We start from the raw sequence: 27573 nt of genomic DNA, 5'->3' as shown, positions 1-27573 counted from the left end.
AGTCCCCTCATGTAAAATTACCCTCCCACTTTTACTGAGGACTTTCTTCTCCGGAGAAGAATAAAATAACAACAACAAAAACTGTCTATGAAACAGGAAGAAGAAGAGAAGGAGGCAGACAAGGGGAGGAAGAAGAGGAAGAGGGGAAAAAAGAAAAACTGCATTCTAAATTCATGGGATTCCTTGAATTTGCAGATGATCCAAAAGGATGGAGATTATACTAATGTCCTTCTAATTAATGAATGCAATATATCTTTATTTTGCACTTTCCTGGATTTCCTTTACCAATGTTTTATTTCAAATGTATAAATTTCAAGTGTATAAATTCAATTTCAATAAATTTTAAATGTATAAATGTTCAAATTTTTGCCAAATTTATTACTGGATTTTTTATTGATATTGTGATGATTCTCTTAATTTCCTTTTTTGGATTACTCATATTTATGTATAGAGAACTACTGCTTTTTGCATGTTGATTTTTTTATATCCTGATAACTTATTGAATTTATACATTCAAAAAATACTACCAATATCTTTTAAATTCTCCAAGTGGAATAAGCTTTTCCAAAACCATTTTATAAATACAGTTCAGTGACATAAACATTTTATGAATAAAAACTGAATTTCATCTAAGATTGGGGACAAGGCAAAGGTGTGCCCTTTCTGGTGAAGTACTTGCCTAATCCATGGTAGACCCTAACTTCAGGCCCTAGTACTGCAAAACAAACAAATTCTTTTTATGATGCCAGCATCAATCTCCTACCAAAGCCAAAGTACCCCCCCCCAAAAAATAGAAATTTACAAATTAATGTCTCATTTTGAATAATATAGATATGAAAATCCTAGGAAACAAACCCCACAGTGTGCAGAATGGATTAGACACCAGGAGTGACTTATTCCAGGGAAGCAATAATTCTTTAACCTATGAGAAAGAAATCAATGTGAGATCTATCATTTTAACAGAAACAAATATAAAAGCCACAAGGCCACCTGAACAATTACAGAACTAACAAAATGCAATGGGTATTCACTGTAAAAACAATAAAATACACATAGAAGGAACTCGTTTCCACATAATCCAGTACATATCTAAAATCCTACCATGGGCTTGAGAATCCATGGCAGAAGCTGGATTTCCCCTAAGATGGGGAACAAGACAAGGGTCCTCTTTCTGGCCAGCGCAGTACCAGATATTCTAGTCAGTGACTGAAGCTGAAAAACAACGGGGATCTAAATTAGAAAGGAAAAAGTAAAACAGTCTCCACAGATAACATGATAACGTGGGTTGAGAATCCTGAAGACTTGGGTAGAACTTGGGATCTGACTTCTGGTGCGGGCTCCTGAGCTCTGTCCACCTTGTCTTCAGCGTTAGCCTGTGCCTCACTTCAATCCGGTCGTCTCTTACTGCAGCTCCACCGGGCGCTCACAAAGACAAATGTACTGTGAAATATAACACAGGCTGAGAACGCATTATTATTATTATATTATTATTATTAATTATTAATTATTATATTATTATATCATTATTTCCACTGCAATCTGTAAACTCCTCTAGCCCAGCAATTCCTTTTTTCACACAAATAATCTCGTTCTGATTGCTTAATCTTTCTTAACTTTGCCGTCCCCCTGGCTCCCCACCAGAGAGAGTAAGTTTAAGGAGAAAGATGAACTTTCAGACATCTAAAGAGGGGAGCCACCTTATGTTTTAATTTACCTTTAGCCTTCAGGTGACTTCTTTTAAAAGTTGAAGTTCTTAAAACAGATTTAGATTTTTTTTTAACTTTCAGACGTGTTCTTGTATGTTCTAGGAGTACCTGCCAGCTCCCAGCTTGGAGATCTCACCTAGATAGGTTTAGCTTGAGAGCCAATAAACCCACGGTAAGTTTAAAAGACAAACGCTAAACTGGACACCATGCATGTTCTCTTAAACATGTGACAATGCTCTTTTCTATAACCCAGCTCTATCAAGTCATGCCAAAACTTTAAAATCCTGAAGTCTATAAATAGAATTTTCCACTTTTTGTTTTGAAGCGTTAAGTGGCATATTTACTAGTCTGACTAGGAATGTCAGAAGTATTTCCATGTTACATACCTTCAAATTATTATATTCTCTTATTTAATAATTCTTTATTAAAGTTCTATTGTGTTGCTGTTGTAATTTTAGCCAGTGGAGATAGAAAACCAGTATCAAGATCAAATACATTGCCTCAACTGGTCCATTCTGTGTTGCTATAACAATGTATCTAAGTTTGGATACATTGTAAATAAGAGGTTGATTTTAGCTCACATTTTTGGAGATCGGAGACCACAGCATCATCTGCCTACTGTGCTATCTGGGGAGCACCTCTGGCAGAAGGTACCACATGATGAGATCACACAGGAAACAAGACTCTGAGGAAGGGCTGACTCCTGTCTTCTAAATTTTCCTCAATGTTGTTACTGTTCTATACAGGAAGGGTGATGGCTTTAGGAGGAGGGGCCAGAGACAAGGCCCAAGGGGTGAGGTAAGTTCTCTTAGGAGAGAAGCCAGTGGCAAGTCTTCTCACCTACAACCTTATGAGGCAAGTGTGAGAAGACTCCACTTTTAAGTGGAATTGCCATTAATAGACACCAAAGAAGCCAAAACTTTGAATTTGAGAATCCCAGACTTTGAGGTTTTCAGACACTGAAAGAGACATTTTTGCTGTGTTAAAACCTTCTCCCTCAAGTATGTGGGATTGTGCAGGAGCAATCTGAACAGGCAAAAGCACATAGACAGCGTGGTGGTTTGATAAGAATGGCCCCTATAGGCTCATGTACTTAAATGCTTGGTCATTAGTAAGTAGTACTTCTTGAGAAGGATTAGGAGGCGTGGCCTGGCTGAAGGAAGTGTGCCACTAGGAGTGGGCTTTTGAGTTTCAAAGTTTCAAAAGCCCAAGGCAGTCCCAGTGTCTTTCTCTTCCCGCTGCCTGCTGATTTGGATCCAGATGTAGAACTCTCAGCTACTTCTCCAGCCAAGTATGCCTGCACTGTACTGTGCTCCCCACTGTGATGGAAATGGACTAAATCTCTGACACTGTAATCCCGCCCCTGTTAACTGCCTTCTTTTCTACGAGTTACCATGGTCATAGTGTCTCTTCACACCAATAGAACACTGACTGTGATATACAACATAAAGCTGGGAGATGGAAAATGTCCTAAATAAAACAGTCACAGAGGGTTAAGGACAAGAGCATGGTAAAGGGCAGCCATTGAAGCACTGACTTCTGGGAGAAGCCTAAATGCAGACAGCAAGTGATTCCTGGAATGTTTGAGGTGAGAATAGTCATCCAAATTTATTTTATGACTCAGAGAATGTAGGTCTAAGGACCCAAGCCATGAAACAATGAAAAACAGAAAGGCAGACCTGACATTTTTGTAAAGAAAAAAAAAATCAACTTCCTGTTATGTCAGGATAAATCATGGGACCCGAAAATCACACAGACACAAACACTCACTTGTGTGGATCTGTGCCAGGGAAAAATACAGATCCTTACCAAGCCACTTATAAGCAGGGTTAAGAGCCAAAGCTGAGAACAAGCTTTTAACGCAAGAGAAATGGATCCCTGGGTCACAGAGGGACAGAAAGCAAGTTTTCTTCTGGGCTCTGACCATCTGCAAAAGTGAAAAAGTATTGGCAGAAAATCTGGATAGCTTACCACGAAACAATGGCAGGAAATCTCAGCCTCCATCCCAACCCTGAGATAGAATAAGCTCCATTCCTGCACAGACAAAAACAGTCCTTCCTCCCACTCCCAGATCAGTCTGAATAGATCTTAGGATGTTAGGAATACTTGAGTATAATTTATTTGACATTAAGTAGCCTTTCAGTATATGAAACATACATTTAAAGTGTGTACAGCAATTTAGGGACCCTATCTGATGCTTAGACGTGTGGGGACTGTTTCAATACACTTGTCTCTAGACACGGCAAGTTTTTACGAGGTAATACCTTTACACATGTTGTCAGCAGTGCTAGAACTTAAAGGGGACCAGTGACATTCAAGCCTTTTGTCTTTCTGGATCAGCAGCCTGATTATTGACTGGACGGTGTAGAAATAGACACTGTCAGGAATATCATAAAAATGAGTCCTCCTGTCTGCTCGGGAGATTCAAGTTTTCTGTAATTGCTTCATTCTCTTTGAGATGGGCAGTTGTGCATATTTTAATCTCTGGTGAATTTGTAGTTAACTTGAATCTATGAAAATTGATTTTTATGAGCAAAGACCACCACAGTTTGAGAATTGGGGCTGCTAAAGTGAGTGACCAGGTTGCCCTCCCCCTGCTCTTCTCAGGAGTGTGTCACAGACTTCAGAAGGGTGAGTTACCTCAGCTGACCACACCTCAACACCCCAGAGTTCTTGCAAGGGTTCTCAAGAGTACACGCTACAGATTTCCAACCTAGAGATAAATTTTACTGGGTGGAAGTGACATTTAGTATCTCTTTTCCCCACTTTCAATGTCTCCTGATGTACAAGAGGATCTACCCTGTGATGATGAAAGTAGGAAGGGCATTCACTATAATTTTCCCTGGCCAAGTGATCACAGACAGCATCCTTGGCCAGGCACTAAAACACTGCTATAATTGTATGCCTTGCATTCCCATTCCCCCTACAGCTCACTTAGAAATGATCTTGATGTCCCATATTTGAATCCCAATGAAAATGGTAACAAAAATCCTAAATAAACATATTTAAATACATATGAATAAATACATATGAACATATGTAAACATATGTAAACATAAATGGAACAAATGCATTTTTAAGAATTAATATACCAGATAGAGGGAGATATTACCTAGGAATTTTATTATCTGAAATTTATAAATGAAAGATTAGGTAAAGTATGTAATTGAGTATGGGCTTCTGAAAAACCCTCTCTGACCTTGTGACAAGGTCTTCAGTATCCGAACGCCAGCATTACATGAAGGTGAAGTTAGGGGCAGCTACAAGGACCTTGCTTTCTCCCTCAGCATGTAAATAAAGGAACAGGATTCAAGAAAATGCCCCTTGTCCCCAGACAGCTTTGGATGTGGCTGAAAGGAGGGCGCTTAGTAAGGAGGGAGGAAATGACGGGAAGGAAATAGTTTTGTGTCTGGGAGCCATGTGGAATTCCAAGATAAGAAAAACCGTTGCTAATTTGAGTATAAAAGCAGGAAACATGATACACTTACTTCCTTTTATGTAAACACAAGTATATGTGGGGTTGCGTGAAAATTATTTTCCTCTTGCTCAACCACAAAGGCATAGAATCAAACTGCTTGTTGTGGACACGCTGGCTTCTTTTTCTTGTGGACATTATGGCTAATAACACAACGAGTTTAGGGAGTCCTTGGCCAGAAAACTTTTGGGGTAAGCTACCTTTCCTTCACTGTTTTTAACTTGTTAAGGTGAACAGAAATTCTCTGCATAATTTATTACAAGATTGGGAATCTCTAAGACAGTTTGATTGTCATAACTGTCTGGTAATGGTTTTTATAAATTTATTCAAGAAATGTCATCAGAATAAGCTACAGAAACATAAAGAAGAATCAGGCATATAAGGCTTGGCTGGTGTTAAAAAATTTGTTTAGAAAGTAATGAGATTTTTTAAAGTGAAAATTTAAAAAAATATAAAGTACAAATCATTGTCAAATGGAATATAACACGTGGGTTTTTGTTGGAATGTTACATTTTATTTGTCTGAAGGTGATGTATTCTGTATTTTATTTCATGAAACCAAGGTGTTCTCCAAAGGGTTTCGAAGTCTGTGTTTTTGTCAGTGTTAGTCTTTTTCATTTTCAAAGTGATTTTAAACAACAAATTTATTTGTGACTGGCTTTAGAGTGCGATGACACAGAGAAGGTGGAATTAGAATGAAATTATGAATCTAGAAAAGATGAAGCAGAAATAACATATACTATGACAATGGAAGCCTGTCACGAAAGGAAGAGAAACAGTATCAAAGTGTGCTTTGGCAGAGGCTACTCAGCTTGAGCAGGGAGGGAAACAGTATCAAAGTGTGCTTTAGTGGAGGCTACTCAGCTTGAGCAGGGAGGGAGGTGCTGAAGTCAAAATCATCATCATCCACTCCAGGCCAGATTTAGGATGCAGACACTGGGATGTGCAAAGACATTGCCATGTATCTGTGGTTTGAAGAAATGTATAAGTAAGGGAAATAACTTAAGTTAAATCCAGAAGGAACTTTAAAGGAGAACTGGAGTTTATTAAGGAGATCTGTACCCCTATTATGTTGAGGATGAGATTTTAATCATCTCAGAAAACTGTATCAGGCTCCCTGCAGTACCTGGAAGCAGGGCTCTGGAAACTATCTGGTAGATACTGAGCAGTTATGGCAATCTGGCCCTGGCAGTCTGTTACCACAGTTATTTGCATGAAGGGAATTAACTAGTTAATTATTTTTTAATAGTTCATGTGCTTGCTTCAAGCTTTAAGAGATTTAGCATAATAAGATTAGTGAAAATAAGCTATTCACGTCTCAAGTAAGTCTCAAATCAAGAGAAAAGAAACTTTGAATTCTGAATGGTCTAATGGTACATTTGTGAAAATATCATTTACTTGTCTTCATTTATAAATTCTATTTATAAATTTATTTATAAGTTCTAAGCAAATTTATCATCACAAAGCAATTGTAAATTATCCCAAAGCAAGTCATCCCAAGAGTAAAGACTAACACAGAAAAGCCAGTTCTGACTTTTCAAACTATTGAAGTTAACCTCTGGGTTCATATAGCAAAAATAACTCATTGTTCATTGGTTGGAGCACAGATGACTCATTAAAATAAATCTTACACTTTTTGAGTTCATTCCTTTATCTTTAGCATCCTCATGGTGATTAGAATCTCATCCTCAGCCTTAGTAAGGAAATCCATCTGTGCTTAAGAAGGAATGTAAGATTCCTGTGTCAAAGATACGTGTTACTGCTCCCTTCTCCTGGCATGTAGATACAGTTTGGTGAAAACCAATGAAAAAGCAGTGAACCAAAAATACATCTGATGCTTTGTGTGAGACAGGTAAAAGATGCCATTATCATTTCTTGGGTAAAATTATGAATTATAAAATATAATCATAACTTTAGTGTATGAAATGTAAATGTTTCCTGGCATGTAACTGTCAGTCTTTTCTATTTTCATTTTGTTTTGCATCTAAGCTGATATCTGTCTTGATCATCTGTCCCCTCGAAATAGTACTTTAGAGATCACACACAGTGCGGTGGAATCTGCTTCCAAAAGGACTCTTTTTGTGTGACCCTTTGAATTAAGAGAATTAAAACAAACAAAAGAAAACACACATGGCGTAGACCACAACAACCCATAGGAACTTCTCAAACTTAACATATTGACATGCATAAAAAATTCAAAATATAACTTTCAGGCTTACTTAAGGAATGCAAAAAAATGTAATGATACTCAGGTGCCACAAGAGATGATAGTCTGCATTTTTTTTTCAAAGCAATCATTCAGTCAGATCTACTAAACATGGTGCAAGTAAAGCCATTGGTGCTAGCCCGTAGCAACAATGGACTGAGAGCAAGCAGCAATACAGATGATTGCACCTTGCTCCTCCACCTCTACTCTGTGTAATGCACTTCCCTTCTCTGGAAACCATCCCAGAAAGGCAGTGGGAAACAGAGACCCTCAATGTTTCGTGGAACTCACATTTCTTTTGGTACTTGTGAATCCACACAAGACACTTCTGTTTCTTTCTGCTGTCTTATTGCTGTGTTGTTACTGTTGCTGTTTTTCCAACAGTTTGGCTAGCACTGGCAAAAACTGGGGTATTTCTTGATGACTTGCATTTATTCATCTAATTGATCACCCCCCCAAAAATATTATTTATCTTTTGAAAGGATCGCATTCTGGGAGGTGATTATGTGTTCCTCCATATGTGGGTAGAAGCCTATAAATAAATCAATCAAAGTTATCAGTAACTCCTGCTTTGTCATATAATATCATTATATTACACAAAGTGACCAAGAATAAGAATATGCCATAGAAGTTAAAATATGATGAAATGGTTCCTGAATCCTTTTTAGGAAAAAATGGGGGTTATTCCCAATTCCTAGAAAAATATAATAACCTCCAAATAAAAAGGATGACGTTCTGCTCATTCATTCCCGACCACTAACAGACTTCTCTGTTCATTCATTTACTCTGAAGCTTTGGTTGACCTTATTAGGCAACATATAAAGGTGATAGGTGTGAGGCATTGTCTGAGAGTTTGGGGCACTCGGGAAGACTGCTATCAGCCAATAGGGCATGTGTGCAAAGATGCAAACAACTAGCCAAAACATCCGAATATGAAAATTACAGAGACAGAATTGGGAAGTCAGAATGGAGGAGGATTTCTTTAATATTCTGAATAGTAATGTAGAAGTTTGGGTTAATACAACAGACTCTCTTGCCCTGCAGTGACTCCAGGCTACTAACCTCCCACTTTCTTTGGGTTTCTCCCTAATGTTGAAAACAGCCTTTGAGGTCTGAGGATGACCTCAGGTACAAGGGAGAGTGAAGCAGAGTTAAGAGATGTCCTCTGCTGACATCTAGTGACAAGTGTGCCCCAGCTGTTCTGGGGATGGTTTTCTCTCCCTGTATTCATGGCTGCAGCCTCTAACTGCAAAGCCAGGTTCTTGTGTTCTGTGAAATTCTGACTAGCAGCGTGGTTTTTCGTCTCTATGAGACTCCATGATTGGTCTTCTGACTCATTCCAATACTGTCCCATCTGTCTCAGTGAATAAACAACTTTTAACATTCCTCCATTATACTGGAACTTCAGGAGTCTAGCTATTGTTCTGCCCTTCTGGCATCCAGGGCTTCTCTTGGGGGTTATCCTCTCAGTATACTATTCACAATGGATTTGGGAGTGGATGCTGACTACTGGGATTCCCTGAGGCACAAGTAAGAATGGAGGGATGGAGGGATGGAGGGATGGAGGGATGGAGGGATGGAGGGATGGAGGGATGGAGGGATGGAGGGATGCCCTTATTCCTCAGAGCTTTTATTGCTTATATACTGTAAAGCCTTTCTCTTTCTCTTTCTCTCTGTCTCTCTCCAAAATCTCTCTATACACTGCTTGTGAAAACCCACACAGGTTCTACTTTCTCCTTTCTGTTACTGTTTATTTGAAAGCCTATATTTTTGAGTTCTTGGAGCTTCTAGTGTTTTGAAGCTGAAACAAAAAAGAAACAAACAACAAACAGCATCGTGGTTATAAATCACCTTGTTATTGCAGTTCAGTCAGTGCTGACTTTCAAAATGATGCTACAATCTTTGTTTGATGATGCGTCTGGCAGTTTAGCAGTAGAAGAGTCATTACTGTGCTTCCTTGCCTATTGTCTTCCCCTGTGAGGTAGCTGACGACACAGAGGGTTACAAACTGATTTGTTAGGGAGCCAGGGCTGTCAAGGGGTGGTATGCTTAGCTACGATTCCCTCAATCTATAACAAATGATATCCCTCATTTATATCAAATATAGCAAAGCATGTGCCCTAGACTGTAGAAAAAATGTGGCTTTTAGGGGTCTCGCAAGCAGATGAGATAAGATGTTCATAGGGTGTTGGGACAGTGGTAGAGCAGGCATGGGCTGTGCATGGGTCTCCATAATGTTCTCTCAAAAGAGCAAACAGACGTTGTCCATATGTCAAGTCCATTTCTTCAGTTGCATGTAAAGAAAACTTCTTCAACAAGTATGCATGTTGTGTATGAATGGCCTGCTAATCACTTCCTTGTGTCTGTTACTTAGGGGCTTTGAAGAACAACATCTCTTCAAATATAGAGCCTTAAAACACCTGGATCTAGATGCAGGCTGGTCTCCACCGAGCTAAGGTTTACACTGAGGTAGAGCTCACAAAAGTGTATGTACCTGGTGAATACCTGTTCTCCAGGCTTCTGCAATGAAATCATGAGAATTGTCTCTTCTTGTTATAGTTAAGTTAGATTTGGGTGTCAGTGATATGCAAGTCTTATAAAAAAAAAAAAAAAACAAGTCAGAAGTATTCGTTACTTTGTGGCTATCGAAAGCATTTATGGAGAATTTGGACTGGATAATTATTATTTAAAAACATTCACTAGTGGTGGCATTGCATATGACATAATGATACTTTTAGCTGGAAGTTATAAAGTAACACGTTTACAATTTCAAGTTATTTTTAATTGTGGTTTATGTGTGTGTAAGTACCCATAAAAGTGGAGGCACCCATGGTGGCCAGAGGTGTTGGATTCACCCAGAGCTGAAGTTCTGGGTGGTTGTGAGCTGGTCTATGTGGGTGCTGGAAACCACATTTGTGTCCTCTGTAAGAACAGCAAGCCCTCTTAACTGAGTTTTCCTCCAGCCTCAAATTCATTTTTTAAACATTAGAGGGTCACTCAGAATTTCAATGGACTCCTTTCTTAGTTATGACAGTTTGTGTTTTCCGAGAATTTGCCACTTGAATTATATTTTTAAACTTACCAGGTAAAAGTCATTTATACTATGCTGACATATCTTCTTAACAGTTTATTATAAAATTACAGTGAATTAATATTCACTGTACAAAAACATTTGAAGAATTTTGCAGTAAAGATGGATCCACCCTGGGCCTGGCTTATTTCAGGTTCCACAGTGTCTTTCAGATTTATCTGTATTGTTTTAAATTATAGGACTTCCTTTTATATTTTTTTAGGCTCAGTGATAATACTCCATTAATATTGAATATTCATACATAAACGTATACTCAGCCATATGCCACTAAGTAGTATGGTTCGTTTTGACAGTTGCATTGCTTGGGGGGCTTGCCATGCCAACGTTATGGACTGTACACCCACAAACCAAAATGGATTTGACAGTGAGAGGTTAGAGGGCAATTGGACAGTGGTGGTATATGCCTTTAATCCCAGTACTCGGGAGGCAGAGGCAGGTGGATATCTGAGTTCAGGGCCAGCCTGGTCTACAGAGTGAGTTTCAAGATAGCCAGAACTATCCTGACAGAAACCTTGTCTCAAAAATAAAAAAATAAAAGAAAGAGAGAGAGAGAGAGAGAGAGAGAGAGAGAGAGAGAGAGAGAAAGAAAGAAAGACAGAAAGAAAGAAAGAAAGAAAGAAAGAAAGAAAGAACTGTTATAAAGCCAGCAACTATCATAATGTTACTCGGGACTCCACTGGCTCCATTTCTTCGACTTACTCAACTGGTGATGGACATTCAGGTTGCTTCCACGTCCTGAGAACTGTGATCCAGTACCATTGGATAAAACCACTTCCCAGTCTTCCAAGCCCTTCTTTATTTGTCCACTAGTCTATTCAAGGTAAAATAACCATGTAGGTATCTACAAACACACTTTCGAAAGAACAGATCAGGAACTGGGATGAGGCCTGGATCAGAAGCATATTTAGTGGGTAACAGGCGAGAAGCACCAAATGGTGAGCTCAGCTCATCTCAGGTAGGAGACTTTCGTCCATTTTTAGGAGTTTGCTTTTACTCGGCAGGAGGGTTGGGGTGTGGACACACGTGTGTAATATGATTGGGCTTAACTACTTGATTCCAAAGAGAGGGCGTCTGGATCTATAAACGCTGCTGTAAAGGGAAACAGTATAAACCATGGAGCCCGCTGGAAAAGTTGCGATCTCCTGGTGCACATGGGACCGCGCATGTGCAGTCACAGAATAGACCGGGGAAGGCTGAATCCTGTTTTGTTGCTGACCTCAGAATTTCCCAACAGATGTGACAAACCTAGACTGTATTTAGGCTTTGCGTAGTCAGCCAGTTGCAATCGTTCACATTTCTGTGCCCTAAATTCTATTCCCCCCAAAGTCTTTTCATCACATTTCTGCCCCTGAACCCATCCTCATCTGCCCTTTAGGAAGAAGAGAACTTATGATCTCTTTTGGGCGGAGGTGAATTTAATGATTCCTGCAACTGCAGGGCTGTGAATATATTAACCAACTAGTGATTTTACGGTCACTTATGAAAATCACTAACAATTCAACAGTTGCCCACTAGATGGCGACCTCTACTAATTGTTTACACCATTTACAGCTTCGAGGCTGTGGTTTTGCTTACCAGAATTTTAAGATATTCCTGTTGGAAGATGCAGTAACTGATGATTGTTAGGGGCACACAGCAGGGCAAACACCTTGAGTGTATTATACAGCTGTCAATAGGAGCTGGAACTCCCTGAGGACTTAGATACCAGCCACTTACTGATTATATAGGCACAAAAACCATTTTTGTATACCTATGCTTGATTTATATACCATGTTTCACCAACCTTAGAGTTTGTTCCTTTTGACTTCAAAGGGATTATTGCATTCCGTTACTTATTTTCTAGGTGACTTGGACTTTGGATGTTGGTCACTCTTCCAATGATATTGAAATTTATATATTATATAAATTTAAATATTATATAATTTTACTTATTCTTTTTGGTTTTCTCTCTCTTTTTGTATTAGAATATGCTGCTTTTCAGGGCTCTGGTTGTCAAGACATTGCAGAATTTCTAAAACTTCTTTATATTGAGAATTTTACATTTGGGGGCATTGATAAAGTTAATATTGAACCATTTTGTAGAAAAGTAAGATGAAATTTTAGGTTCAATTATATTTATTTGATTTTCAAAAATAATATCTGACTCAATGAAACCTCTAAGAGCATTGAACTTCAGTGCCAGGACGTTTTATTTTTGTGAGGAAGAGTTTGGAACAACAGTACTGAGTTCAGTAGCTTTGTCATAGTTATGTTACAATTTAAAGGCATCCTCATAAAGAAATTCAGTTTTTTTTTTTGTGGTTTAGGGTGAAGTGTTTTAGAAAGTTTTTAAAAAATGTTTATTTAATTAATGTATATAAGTACACTATAGCTGTATTCAGACATAGTAGAAAATGGCATTGGATCCCATTACAGATGGTTGTGAGCCACCATGTGACTGCTGTGAATTGAACTCTGGAACTCTGAAAGAGTAGTCAGTGTTCTTAACCTCTGAGCCATCTCTCCTCTTAACCACTGAGCCATCTCTCCAGCCCTTTAGAAAGTTTTGATGTGATCACATGTGAAGATATTCCCAATAACAATGAAGAGAGCTTTGCCACAGGACATCTGCATGGCAACAAGAGGTTAAGGGATACCATAACATAAATCGTAAAGTTAGGTAGTAGTGATTGTACTTACATATTTAACATTTATTTGTTTTGGTTCTGAATTTTAGATATTCTATATGCTACAAGAATAAGCTGTAAAAAGGCTAGGCAATTATAGCCCCTAACTCCCCTCCTTTAAGAAATGAAATCTGTGAGATTCAACAAATTCACCAATGTTTATTCGACAAGAAAAGGGATAGGATTGGATCTGCCATTGTTTTACGGCATAATCAGGGAGCATTTGCTAACCAATACCCACCCCAAAGTAGAGTTGCTTAGAAAAACAATCAGATAATTAGCTGACAGTTAAAAGTTGGCAATTCAGCATCGGGTCAACAAGATGAATTTTCTGCTGGTCTTTTGGGTTGCCCCACAGACAGACAGGGTTTGGTAGCACCTGAATGACCTAGAGCAATTCACTCCTCGTGTCAAGTCAAAGACAGCAGGCTATTGGTCAGAGCCACAGGGATAATGGACAGTATAGCTCTGTATCTCTCGTTGCCCACCGTGCTAGCTTGGCTTTACTCCTATGCCCACCATGGAAAGATCCCCAAAGCAAGCAGGCGGAAGCTAAAAGAAAGTCTCCTGTAATTTAGACCTGAACTTAGCTTAGGTTCCACTGCCTCCCGTTGGTCAAGTGAGTTGCACTGATAGCCCAGAGTAGAGGAATAGACCATATCTGCTAATGGGATTAGAAACAAATAATCTGTACCCATGACCCCAATATCAAAAAGCTTCATAAACATATTTCCAGTATTTCGCTCCTTGCCTGCAGAATCCTTTTATAGGTGATTAAATATGCACCTTGCCCTTTTTACTTAAGAGTCACTCGTTTTTGTATGAGAAAAGCAATACTCAGAATAGCTCTCTAAAAATGAGTTCCCCCAGACAAAGAAATTTCTGTCTCGCTGTTAAGGAAAATTATGTGTGAATGTGGAAAGAATTGGAAAAAAAATGACAGGCTTTGAGACAGAGATCTAACAGCGCCATTTGGAATTGGCTCGTGCAAGATGAAGAATGTGTTGAGCACAATGTGAAAGGGGGGCTTCAAATATTCAGAGAGGTTTTCCATGCGAAGTAGAGGCTCAGCCACTCCATCCCACTCATTGAGAATATGTGTCCAGTGTGTAGGGGGAGGTGCTGAAAGCCAAGCAGCACCTCCATGGAGCGGAGTAGATGTGTACATATATGACTTGCCTGCAAAGGGAACTCAGAACAAATGCAAGCTCTGTGAACTGGAGCATGCTGGCTTGCTATGCCAAGTCTGTGGAGATTCATGAGGTGGGGTTTCACTGTCGCAGCACAGACAGTGAGAGACAGGAGCTGGAACCCGATGCTAGCCGTCTGCATGGGTCGTGTCATTTTAGAGTCAGGGATCTGAGAGTCTGGGTGTTCAGGAAGTATGAAATAAATCAGTCAGCCCTCCAGATGTTTCTATCTCCACACTTCCTACCTCGGATAGTGTGCAGGAAGTGGGGCGCCACAATGACTGCAGGTGAGAGAAATCAGTGTGATACAGCAAAGCAGACGGTGGGAAAAAAACACGCGTAGCATTGCGATAATACTCTTTACCAAGGGGTGCATTAGCTACAGTCATAATTCAAAAGGAAATGAGCCGTGGACATTTGCAGTTCTGGAAGATAAACTGGTATGCTAAAGTCCAGCTCCCATGAGACCTTTTTAATTTCTAAAGATGATAGAGAAACACAAGCGAACAATGTTTCTTTGTAGCTTTCTGTTTGAGTAAATGGAATCCTGGTCATTCTCTATAAACTCAAAGTATATTAAATAAAATTCAGCACTCCTTCTATGAATTATATATAGTTCATACTCTGCCCTGTGTTTTTAACAGAATGTCTTTGAAATTAGAGTTACCGGTTTATTGACTAATTCTTTGTTTCAGAGGACCTTATAATGTCCTTCACTGTATCCATGGCGATTGGGCTGGCAATCGGAGGATTTCTCTGGGCGCTTTTCGTTTTTCTGTCTCGAAGAAGAAGAGCCAGTGCGCCCATCTCACAGTGGAGTCCTACCAGGAGACCCAGGTCTTCCTACAACCACGGCCTCAACAGGACTGGGTTCTACCGCCACAGTGGCTACGAACGGCGAAGCAACCTCAGCCTGGCCAGCCTCACCTTCCAGAGACAAGCTTCCATGGAGCTGGCAAATTCCTTCCCCAGGAAATCAAGCTTCAGGGCTTCGACTTTCCATCCCTTCCTTCAATGCCCACCGCTTCCGGTGGAAACTGAGAGTCAGCTGATGACCCTGCCTGCCTCCACCACCCCATCTACCATCAGCACTGCACACAGTCCGAGCCGGCCAGACTTCCGCTGGTCCAGCAACAGCTTGCGGATCGGCCTTTCCCCACCGCCCCCACCTGCCTATGAATCCATCATAAAGGCATTTCCCGATTCCTGAGTCTGGGCTTTCGTTGTTTTTAATTCTTTTTTTAAAAAATTGTCTGTTTTAGAAAGAAAATGATATATAGGGTAAAGAGAATTTGGGAGCCGTGGCTCCAATGAGTAATTTTCCAAGTAGACAGGTTCATGAAAACTGACCATTACCGATAAGGCACGGTTTCTTTTGAACATGTTTTTCTCACTATGTCTCACAAAAGTATTTTCTCAAAAAGTCCTACCTATATTTATGTATTTTTTTGATTCAGTGTGAGGCATCAGATTAAAGATACCGATTCAAGATTCTAATGTACAAATCATGTGTATTTGTATGTTTTAAGTTAAAAAGACTTTAGATGTTCGTATAGTGTCATAATCCCCCATTCACTTTACCAAGAGACTGCTGACAAACCAAAGTCACTAAAATAAGAAATTTCAATGTTACTTTTGGGTGGCGACCGTGTTACTGGCACCCTTGAATCTTAGAGCTTTCATGGTGCATGTTTACAAGAAGATAGAACAGGCGGATGCGCTAAAAGCCCAGGGTTCTACTCATTTATGGATGAGAATCAAGCAAAGGTGCCAAGCTGTGTTGATGTCACAGGGATGGTTCCATTTTGACAGTTACCTTGCTTTTTTCCCACATAGTTCATCTTGTAGTTCTTCCCAGTACAATCACCCATATCATTGATGTAAAACCCTTGGACTTAGGGGCATGAGGATTTAAATGCTTGCTGGGGTAATGTCATTACCACAGCAATGGCAGCTTCAATTTATGTGTTCTAAGCACAAGTTTTTCTTTAGCATCAAGTAATGTTTTTACTTTCTTGGATTTTGATCCAACAATTAGGAAAGCACTTATCTAGGGCAGTGGTTCTCAACCTGTGAGCCATGACCCCTTTAGGGGTCAAACTCCCCTTTCACAGGGCTCACCTAAGACTATTGGAAAACACAGATATTTAACGTTACAATTCACAACAGTAGCAAAATTACAGTTATAAAGTTAACCACAGAAATAATTTTATGGTTGGGCGTCACCCCAACATGAAGGACTGTATTAAAGGGTCACAGCATCAGGAAAGTTGAGAACCACTGAGATAATCCACAGAAAAACATGCTACATCTCTGGATGGCAATTCCTCCTGGGTCATCTCAGGCCCCAGGTACCATCCCACCGGTAATGTTCTATGAATCCTATCTCTAACGTCCTTAAAAGATTAAAGTAGCTAAAAGGTCCCTGTTTGAGGTGGTTACCCAAGGACTCCACATCAACAGGTGGGGACACCTTTAATGTGGGCACCAGAGACTCCACGTGGTCCTTTTGCTTCAAGGACAGGAGTTCATTGGGGGATTATTCAGAAAGCTTATAGACCACATCAAACACATGAAGTAGCTTTGTACAATTGATTATTCCTCTGGTTCATATTTTTTTAGTGATGCCCAGTGGTCCCAGCTAACGGTGTCTGAACATAGCTCAAGAATATAACTCCTTTCTCAAAAGATACCCAATAGCACTTCTTTATTAGTTTCATCGAATTGGTTCTATCCATTGTTCCTCAAGAGAAATCAGTCTTCAAAATGCCTACCAAAACACTTGGTAATTAAATATACAAGAGAAGAAGAAAGGAAAACATATATAAAGCAAAATAAGAAAAATATATAAAGTGTTACTAAGGAAATGTAGTACAGTCCTGGTAAGATTTCATGAGAGAGCTTCAGCTTAGTAACAAGGCTAATTTTAGGTTGTATGTCATCCTCGGTGTTTAATATGAGAGTCGAGGAAGGCATGCTTTTTATCAGTGATTTATATTGGGAATGAAAACCTTCCCTACCTCCTCCCACAGGAAGGAAATGAGAGCTGAGGTCCTCCGGTTCTTTTGGCAATTTGGCAGAATTCTTACCTGATCCTCAGGCTCAGTTATAAAATGACCAAGAGAAGTATTGTATAAATATTGTGTTTTGCATGAGATGTGAAATTAAAACCAAAGCTAGAAGTGTTTGTGGTTGTGATTGTCTTGTTTGAAATGTTTTTTTTATTAGAAAATAAAACTGATGTTAACTTCAACTCACAGCTTATTTCTTGACTAATGAAAAACACTTTCAATCAGGAAGTAAAGAATTTTTTTAAAAAGCTAAAATGTAAACTAGAAAAATACATAATTTTTTTTTGAGACAGAGTCTCACTATCAGCATTGACTGACCTGGAACTTGCTGTGTAGACCAGACTATCCAGGAACTCACCGGGATCAGCTTGCCTCTGCCTCCTGTGTGCTGGGATTAAAGCCCTGCACTACCATGCTTGCCTTTAAAGTATCTAATAAAGAAATAATGGGGGAGTTTAACGATTATTAGTTGACCTCGGTGTAGCGGTACTTACCTGTAATTCCAGCACCCAGAAGGCCAAGGAAAGAAATTTCATCATGAATTGAAGTCTAGCCTGGATGATTCAACAAGATCTATACTTTAACAGCACAGTAACTGACGCTGAATAAAAATATCTGCTGGCCCAGTGTTTGTGAATGAGGGATACCAAGTTCTATTTCCCCATGAAAATATCTGACAGAGACAAGGTAATGGAAAAAGAAAGAAACAAACAGTAACGAGTATTTACTATGGAAGTTAATGGTTTTTTTTTTTTTTTTCTGAGAATGTGCCTGTGTGCACTTACAATACTTTAGCTGCTTTTTTGACTATTATTACTTTAGTTATTTATTTATAAGAGAACATGTCGCATCACTGCAAACACATTAAGAAAGGAGGGTCCTTTCAATGTGTCTGATGACCTGATACATCAGGTCTGCCCTTTAAAAAGAGTCTAATGAAATGTACCAAGAGTCTTGGATAGCTGGGGGTTATGGTGCATGCCTACAGTCCTAGTATATGGGAAATAGAGCCAGGGATAACAAGAATTCAAAGTCATTATAAACTACATAGGAAGTTTGAGGCCATACTAAGCTATAAGAGACCCTGTCTCAAAATTAAAGTAGAAAAGATCCTTGTATTGACCTCAACGTGCCCGTCAAGCACAAAATTTTTTATATGAAAAATTCTGATATATTTTTTTTTAGGCAGACCACTTCTGATAGAATAGCCATGTATGTCTGAACCAGAACATTCTATAGAATATGGTATGCAACTTACCAAATTTACTCTGCTGTCCTTTGAGGCCTGAAATAATTAAGAGGAAGGGAGAGAGCAGGAGAGACTTGCCAGTCTGGGTGGCTCTGAGAGGAAAAGGATACTGGAAAGGCAGGGGCGTGGAGTAAGGGGATCACAGTCTCCTTTTAGCAAACCCTCATTCCTGGAAACGGTATGTACATTTTTTTCCAAGGTGTAGAGTCATGAGTATGTGCCGTTTCATGACTCTACACCTTGGAAAAAAATGACTCCAAACTTGATAAAAATAACAGGAGATGAGAACTACATCGTCAAGGTGTGTCCTAGGGATATCTCCTCCCTGATATCAATTAGATATCAATTAGACCCCTGTGGCAGACAGGAACCCTCTCCTGGGAACACATTATTTAAACCTTTTCTAAACCTCACTCAAATGTGGAGTGCGTTCAGGGCTGGCAGTGCTCTCTGGACAGGACACCCACGAGGATCCCAACCGCTGACTCTCTCTCTTCACGTGCAATGTGATTCTTCTTCATCTTCTAGCAAGGTTCAGGGTGCCCAGGAACACTGTGACTTTTATGAAGCCATCTCTAAACAGGTGCTGTGGGATCAACTGTGCAGGGCTCGTAGGGGCTTACGGAGACTGAAGGGTCAATCACAGAGCCTGCATGGGTCTGTACTAGGTCCTCCGCACACACGTTATGGTTGTTAGTTTGAGCTTTAGTAGGACTCCTAACAGTGGGAGTGGGGGCTGTCTCTGACTCTTGCCTACTCTTGAGATGCTTTTCCTTCTACTGGGTTACCTCATCCAGCCTTGATATGAATGTTTATGCCTAGTTTTATTGTATCTTGTTATGCCATGTTCCATTGATATTCCTGGGAACCCTGCTCTTTTCTGGAGGGAAACAGAGCAGTAGATCTTGGGGAGAGAGGAAGCTGGGAGGGCTGAGAGGAGTGGAGGGAGGGGAACCACAGGAGGAATGTATTGTATGGAAGGAGGAATAAATTTTAAAAATCCACCTCTGTGTCAGGATCCCAGTTCTAAAAGGAAATGAGAAGATACCTGCAGAGAGGGATTCATTTCCTTCATGGAATTCTGTGGCAAGGGACCCGCAGAATGGAATGTGGCTGGCATGTAATTTTGCATTTCTTCATTCAGAGTAATAAATTCTCTTGGGCACTGACAGAGTGGCGAGCAACTGCAAACACATTTCTTCTCCTGTGGAAGAACTCATAGAACAATCACAATCACTTGCACACTCCCATAGATTTTGCAAAACATTTTTTTAAACAAGGCGATGTCATACAGACAGTATTTTTTCCAGGGGTTCATATATCTTAGGTGTGTTTCTGCATTGAGATAGTGTGGAGAAATATAATTCACTTGCATGATTTGATTTGAAAAGCAAGGTATCCCTGCTTAGCTGTAATAAGAGGATGGCCAACTCTGACTCATTATAGACACAGTGTTTACTAAAGAGCTTTATATATATATATATATATATATATATATATATATATTTAAAAATCCACCATAATATATATTATATATAAATATAACATATATATTTGAGAGTACACTGTCACCATCTTCAGTCACACCAGAAGAGGACATCAGATCCCATTACAGAGGGTTGTAAGATGCTGGGAATTGAACTCAGGACCTCTGGAAGAGCAACCAGTGCTCTTAAACACTGAGTCGTATCTCCGGCCTTACTAAAGAGCTTATAATATAGTAGGTGACACTTTTAAAGTGCGCCCCACAGTCCAGGACATGTAAGAGACAGGGTTTACTCGAATCTTTCTTATTTGGGCAAGTGAATAGAAAGTAGCGATGGGAAGCTCTCAGCTATGGAAGCTGTTGTAAGATACACTTTAAAATCAACTGTTCATGTTCTAAAAGGTGTGGCCCAGAAGATCTATGACTGCATGACCTTGTTGCTTATAGTTAGACCTCTACAGCTACCGAAAACAACCTTAGAGGTGGATATAGTTACATGTATACAGATATGAGCTCTGGGATTCCCAGAATGCTAGCGACAGGAGGTCAAGGTTCTAGTCTTTACTGAAAGCATAGTCACTCAAGGAAGCCTGTGCTTGGCTAAGACTGGCGGTGGGAAGCTGGTGCCTAAGTTGATTTCCCAACTACAGTGAGGATGGGGAGCTGGAGCCATCCATTCTCAATGACCATGAGGCAAATAGTGAAAGCACTGATGCAGTCTATGGCGGCCACAGGCAGATGTTCCCTCATAGATGAAGGACAATCTGAGAGACAGTTTTGATGTAATGCAAAACAGACAGTCAATAGTGTTTGCAGAAGGAACTCAGAAGATCAATGGGGGAGTCGTTATGAGAGAAAAGTTAGAAAATTCAACAACACAATTTGTCAGAAAGTATTCAAAATAGAAAAACATAAAAAGAAAACCCACAAAATGATGACTCTGAATATAAGGACAAACAACAAAGGAAAGTTTTGGTTAGCTCAGTGAGCACAGCACTTGCCTGACACACTTGAAGGCCTGAGCTCCTCTCAGCACACGTATGCAAACATCTGCCTCCTCACTCTAGGGAAAGAAGGCAGGAGGATCAGAAGATCAAGGCCACCTTCTGTCACAGAATGAGTTTTAAGTCAGTCTGGGATACATGAGATTCTGACCTGCCTCTCTGGCATCTCTCTCTCTCTCTGTCTCTCTCTCTCTCTGTCTCTCTGTCTCTGTCTCTCTCTGTCTCTGTCTCTCTCTCTCTCCTGTCTGTCTCTCTCTGTCTCTCTGTCTGTCTGTCTCTCTCTGTGTGTCTCTCTCTCTCCTCTCTCTCTCTCTCTCTCTCTCTCTCTCTCTCTCTCTCTCTCTCTCTCCCACTCTCTCTCTCTCAAAAAATACATGGAATTTTGATGATTGATAATGACCACCTCAGGGACATAGTATGGGGTTTTCGAGAATACCTTAAATATGTGTTTTAAAACAATTGGGAAAATTAAGAAAAAGGGATCCAATAACATGAAAATCATACACACACACACACACACACACACACACAGAGAGAGAGAGAGAGAGAGAGAGAGAGAGAGAGAGAGAGAGAGAGAGAGAGAGAACACAGCTATAATTGATTTACTGTGATAGAGCAAATACTTATAAAAATTTAACTGTATCATACTGTTACTAAAAATTTGCCATGGATTCAAGTGCCAACCTCATCTGTCTGTCTGTCTGTCTGTCTGTCTGTCTGTCTGTGTTCCTCTGTTGTTCTCTCTCTTCCCCCTCTCCTTCTTCCTCTGATTCTTTTTAACATGTTATGTTATTTCTTCTTTTGCTTTATAAAAATGAAAGAACGAATTATGAAGACGTGCTAGTGGACAAGATGAAGCCAGAAGTTACTGGGCAATGGAAGATTAAGGTGATGTTGAGAACCACAGATAGGGGCTGGAGAGATGGCTCAACAGTTAAGAGCACTGACTGCTCTTCCAGAGGTCCTGAGTTCAGTTCCCAGCAACCACACGGTGGCTCACATCCATCTGTAATGGGATCTGATGCCCTCTTCTGGTGTGTCTGAAGGCAGCAATAGTGTACTCAATTACAATAAATAAATCTTTGAGAGAGAGAGAGAGAGAGAGAGAGAGAGAAGAACCACAGATAATTGCTTTTTTCCCTCCAGTTACTTCTCAAATCTGAATGCCTATCAGTGGCCATCTGTCCACTTGTGGCAGGAACACTTGCTGCATGAAATGTATCCTGCTGCTTGGTGTAAAAAGGCTCTTAACCAAGTACAAGTCATGGTTTCTACTGAAAGTTTAGGAACCTGGAGTCAGGAAGGCTAGTTCTTGCAAACAGCTAAAACCTTAAGATATGATGTTTAAAAGCCCATTTCTTCTGTAATGATTGGAAAAGAGAATTAAGCTAACCCACAAAGGAGCAGAAAAAGCAAAGAGGAGTCAGTCATATTGAAATTCTTCATCTCTGTAATTGTGACGCCTGGCAATGTCTCCCTCCTTCCTTCGGCAGGGGTAATTCAATTATCCATTAGGCACAACAAGTTTCTGTCAAATTCCTAGTTCCATATAAATAATGCTACATTGGATTATGAAAATCTGTCAAAATGTTTCTAAAAGCACAGAGGTTTTATATATGTTGTTTTATTTCTAAAGCTTGTAAACTGAAAAAAATGTACAGAAGAAGCACATTAATGAGAAATTATACTAGCAAATGACCTATTTTCAGGAAAATGGGCCTGTACAGAGATAAATTATAGGTCCTGTGATAAATAATAGAAAACAAAAAAAAAAACCAATAAGAAATAAAAAGTGAGCATAGAAGGTTTCAGACACAAAGTGGAGTCAATTATATTCATTCCTTAAAATAATTAAATCTGATGAAAAATACACAAGCACACCAAATGGTGGGCTTCTGTCCTATCAGAACCTTCTAGCCATAAGCCTTACCTAAGACAAATGGCTAAGCAAAGTTGAAAGTAAAGAAATATGTAAAGGGATTAGGGATATAGCCCAGCAGCAGAGGGTCCACCTAGCATGTGTGAGAACCTAGGTTCCATACACACACACACACACACACACACACACACACACACACATATGCACACATTCACACTCACACATATACATGTATACATACACACACATCACACACATACATACACACATTTGTACACACACTCACATATACACATATACATGCACACACACAGTCAGATTCACAGACACACAAACTCATGCCCACACACATGCATACATGTGCGCATGCGTGCACACACACAGTATATTAAGGTACCTACTATGACTATCCAGAAAGACCAATGATTATTCTCATGAGTTTTCCATAAAAAGAAACAAAGCACCAAAAATTTAAAAATTAAAAAATAAAAAGAAAGAAAGAAAGAAAGAAAGAAAGAAAGAAAGAAAGAAAGAAAAAGAAAGAAAGAGAAGGAAGGAAGGAAGGAAGGAAGGAAGGAAGGAAGGAAGGAAGGAAAGAAGGAAGGAAGGAAAACTGCAACAAAGACACTTAATAGATTTGAAGTTTTCCTTCCTTTTGGAAAAGAAGCCTCATTATTTTAAGACATCTTTTACCTATGTTGGTGCCTACATTCTGTAGGTTTTTCTCGTGGTGCCCTTGACCCTCTGGCTTTTACAGTAAGTCTGGCTGTGGTCTCTGCATCTGTTTCCATTAGCTGCTAGGTAAAGCCTCTCTGACGATGGTTATACTAGGCTCCTGCAAAATATTTCTACCAACATTTGCAGAAAAATTTTAAATGGACTTGTAGCAAGCAGAATAATGATCGTCACAATATCAGGCCTTTCTATCTGAACTCTATCTGAGTAAATGCTTTTAAAAGACATGATTAATAATGTACAAATATAGTCAAGTTATTCTTAAATTGCTAATCTAGTCAGTTAAGGACGGGGATATTTTGGGTTTGTTTACTATTTACTATTTATTTATTTATTTATTTATTTATTTATTTATTTATTTTTGAGACAGGCTTTCATTATGTAGCTTTGGCAGTCTTGGAACTCCTATGTAGACCAGACCTCTTATGTAGTCTCAACCTGTGGGTCGTGACCCCTTTGGGGATTGAACAACTCTTTTCACAGGGGTTGTCTAAGAACATGAGAAAACACACACATTTACATTATGACTCATAACAATTGCAAAATTACATTTATGAAATAGCAACAAAAATAATTTTATACTTCGGGAATCACCACCACAGCATGAGGAACTGTATTAAGAGCTCACAGTATTAGAAAGGGAGAGAACCGCTGCTATGGTTACCATACTTTCTTCATGACTGTCTTGGTCATCCTATTACAACTGATGTGGAATTGGCAGGTGTAAAATTAAACTTCTGTTGGTTAATTCAACAAATCCATTGGTGAAAGAGACCCTTAAACATGGTGGGCTCTGAGTGGGACTCATGTAAGACAAGCCATGGGGATGGGGACTTTCACAGTCAGGTCTGACATTGGCTCTTTGTGGAGCACAAATCTCTCTCCATCTTCCTTTAGCTCATTTTGACCTCTGTGCTGTCTGAGAGGCAGCTGGTTTTAACAGACACTGTGATGTCAACTCTCATGACTTTCAAAGCTGATAAGAAGGACCGGAAATGGGTAAATTAAAATGTCATAAAACTCACTGTTCTTATAAGGATTCCGTCATCTTTCCTTGCTTCTTGAATCATGGCAAGGGTGTAGGTTTCATTTCCAGATAACTGATCAAGTAGCCACACTGTCCCAAGTGTCCCCACTGCTCATTAAGGATGAGACATTTTCCAGAGCTCAGCCGTCACTCCAAATGCTTCTGCTTATTGACCATTTGGTCTCCAGACAATCTTGCTCTTATAATCTGTGGGACAAAGGGCAAGTGTCTTCAAAGATTAGAAACAGGCTGTACCTGTTTGGGAACTTGTCGTGGTTCAGCTTCTCTCCTGACATAAAAGTGACAGTGCAGTGACAGACATGTATGAAGATGTCGTTTTTAAAAACCCAACTTTAATGAATAAAGGCTAACAATAAAAATTTACTACTACTCCTTGGCTCTATGTCATCATCTTATTTTACCACTGAGCATCAGAACGCATAGGTCTAGCAAAATGGCAATCTACATGAAGTATGGTCTTGACCTACTCATTTATAAGAGTTCATTTCAAATTGCTTGTCATTAACAGAAATAATCCTCCATGAAAAGGGTTTGCAACTCTGTAGGAAGAACAACAGTATCAACCATCCAGACCCCCCAGTGCTCCCAGGAACTAAACCACCAACCAAAGAGTACACATGGAGGGACCCATGGCTCCAGACACACATGTAGCAGAGGATGGCCTTATCTGGCATCAATGGGAGGGGAGGCCTTTGGTCCTGTGGAGGCTCTATGCCCCAGAATAGGGGAATGCCGGGGCTATGAGGCAGAAGAGGGTAAGTGGGTGGAGGAGCAGGGGAAGGGGATGGGATAGGGGTTTTTCAGAAGGAAAATTGGGAAAGGGGATAACATTTGAAATGTAAATAATAATAAATATAATAATAAAATAACCAATAATTTAAAAAAGAATCCTCCATAAAAATATCAGTTTCTACTATCCCTACCAATGTCTATCGATTCTTTTTAAGAATGAGTTTTGACTATGTACAACTGGCTGACTGAATCTTGTCCTCTTTCTTCCTGAGTGCTGGGGTTAGGGGTGTGGGTGTGTAGCTTTTAAGGCCATACTTTACCGCAACCAGGGTTCTCTAGTGCCTTCACTGGGGATTATGGGATTCCCACAGATGGTTGAAAGTTCACCACTTGGTATCCGAGTTTACAAATCTGGATTATATCATTTCAAGGATTTTGGAGATTCCACACTTAAGATTAAATCTCCACCTTCACTAGACCCACTTCTGTACAAAGAATAGAATTTATTGTCCAGATTCCTCCCAAAGTGATTTTTGAAGTGAAAATATATATATATATATGTATATGTATATGTATATGTATATGTATATGTATATGTATATGTATATGTATATGTATATGTATATGTATATGAAACAGATAAGGGAAAATTCATCACTTGAAGCCACTTTACTTTTGGGATTTTGACACTCCAGTTCAAACCCAGAAAGGAGGAGAATGTAGCTAATGTTCTTGTGTAGAAAGGGAGAGGGGACCCATCCATACGTGTGTCCTCTTTGTTTGTCTCCTTTCCCTTACTTATGCTTTCTCAACGTCTGTTCCATGCATACATTTTCTTTATCTGAAACTCTCTGGGGCTACTTCCCACAAGCTTTGACATGTGTTTGAGGTTTTTCTTTTTTTCTTTTTTTCTTTTTTTTCATTCTATTGAGTTAATTCCACCCTAAGGTATTAGCATAAGCGTTGTGGCTCTGGCCTTTGACGTGATTTTCCTGAATGGCTGCTGATTATTCACTCCGGCAGACCATAGACACACCGTCTCATTGAATCTGCACTATCTTTGCCAAATCAAATCTGTAAAGTTCACTTGCAATTTAATGTATTGTTTTTGAATCATCTTGACATTTTGACTTCGTAAGTGTAAGCCGAAAACTGCATTTACTGGAAATTCGTTTTTAAAAATAAAGCAACATATGCCAGAGCCCCAATCTACGGATGCTTTATAAAATTAAGTAATGCCCACGAGGCAGTGCTGCTGAAAGAAAATTTAAAAAGGAAATTTATCACTAATATCTCTGTGACACATGAAAAGAACAGGCCTGTGTAAAACATGAGAAGAAAACATACAAAGGAGATTATAAAGGAATCATCATGGAGTATGCATTTCAGGGACAAGCAGAGGAACAGCATGAAACACTAATGGGAGAAACTTACCATTGCTGAAACAAACTTGACAAGAAGCCTGTCTTTATTTTAAAGTTGTAATCACTATAAATGGATGAATTCCTTGGATACTGAGCTTGTATTGTATTAAGAAATCAGTGGACCCAATGCTGTGGCACACAGTCACACCTGCAACCCCAGCACTTAGGGGGACACGGGAAGGAAGATGGTAAGATTCATTCCAGTCAGGTCTACATAGTCAGAACCCATTCTCAGAAAGAACCAATGGACATTGGCAAGAATTAACAGAAACTTTGACATTGTCGTGGAGGTTTCTTTCTGTTAATGACAGGCAATTTAAAATGAACTCTTACAAATGGGTAGGCTGAGCCCATACTTCATGTAGATTGCCATTTTGCTAGACCCGTGCATTCTGATGCTCAGTGGCAAGTAAGATGACATAGAGCCTTTATACATTAAAGTATGGGTTCCTTTATGATGTCTTTATAAATGTCTACCACTGTGCGTGGTTCACATTCATTCTCCCCACCTCTCTTGTCTCCCTCTTCTCCTTTCTGCTGGCCTCCTTCCTCTTCTGAAATATTGCCCCTTATACATTCATGTCATAAATATGTATACACATGTCATATATA

At 39.6% G+C, this 27573-nt stretch overlaps 1 protein-coding gene across 1 annotated transcript; it reads left to right on the top strand.

The window, feature by feature from the left end:
• Positions 1 to 5202: 5202 nt before the first annotated feature.
• On the top strand, positions 5203 to 17586 carry Myct1 (MYC target 1). The gene is made up of 2 exons (XM_076926748.1): positions 5203 to 5372; positions 15029 to 17586. Exons 1-2 carry the CDS (start codon positions 5219 to 5221, stop codon positions 15541 to 15543), a joined length of 669 nt encoding a protein of 222 aa, XP_076782863.1. The 5' UTR covers positions 5203 to 5218; the 3' UTR covers positions 15544 to 17586.
• Positions 17587 to 27573: the final 9987 nt, after the last annotated feature.

This window comes from Arvicanthis niloticus, chromosome 28 (assembly GCF_011762505.2).
Source record: "Arvicanthis niloticus isolate mArvNil1 chromosome 28, mArvNil1.pat.X, whole genome shotgun sequence".
NCBI classification, from domain to species: domain Eukaryota; kingdom Metazoa; phylum Chordata; class Mammalia; order Rodentia; family Muridae; genus Arvicanthis; species Arvicanthis niloticus.
The sequence above is the reverse complement of the archived record's forward strand: the minus strand, read 5'-3'. Positions and strand labels throughout refer to the sequence as shown.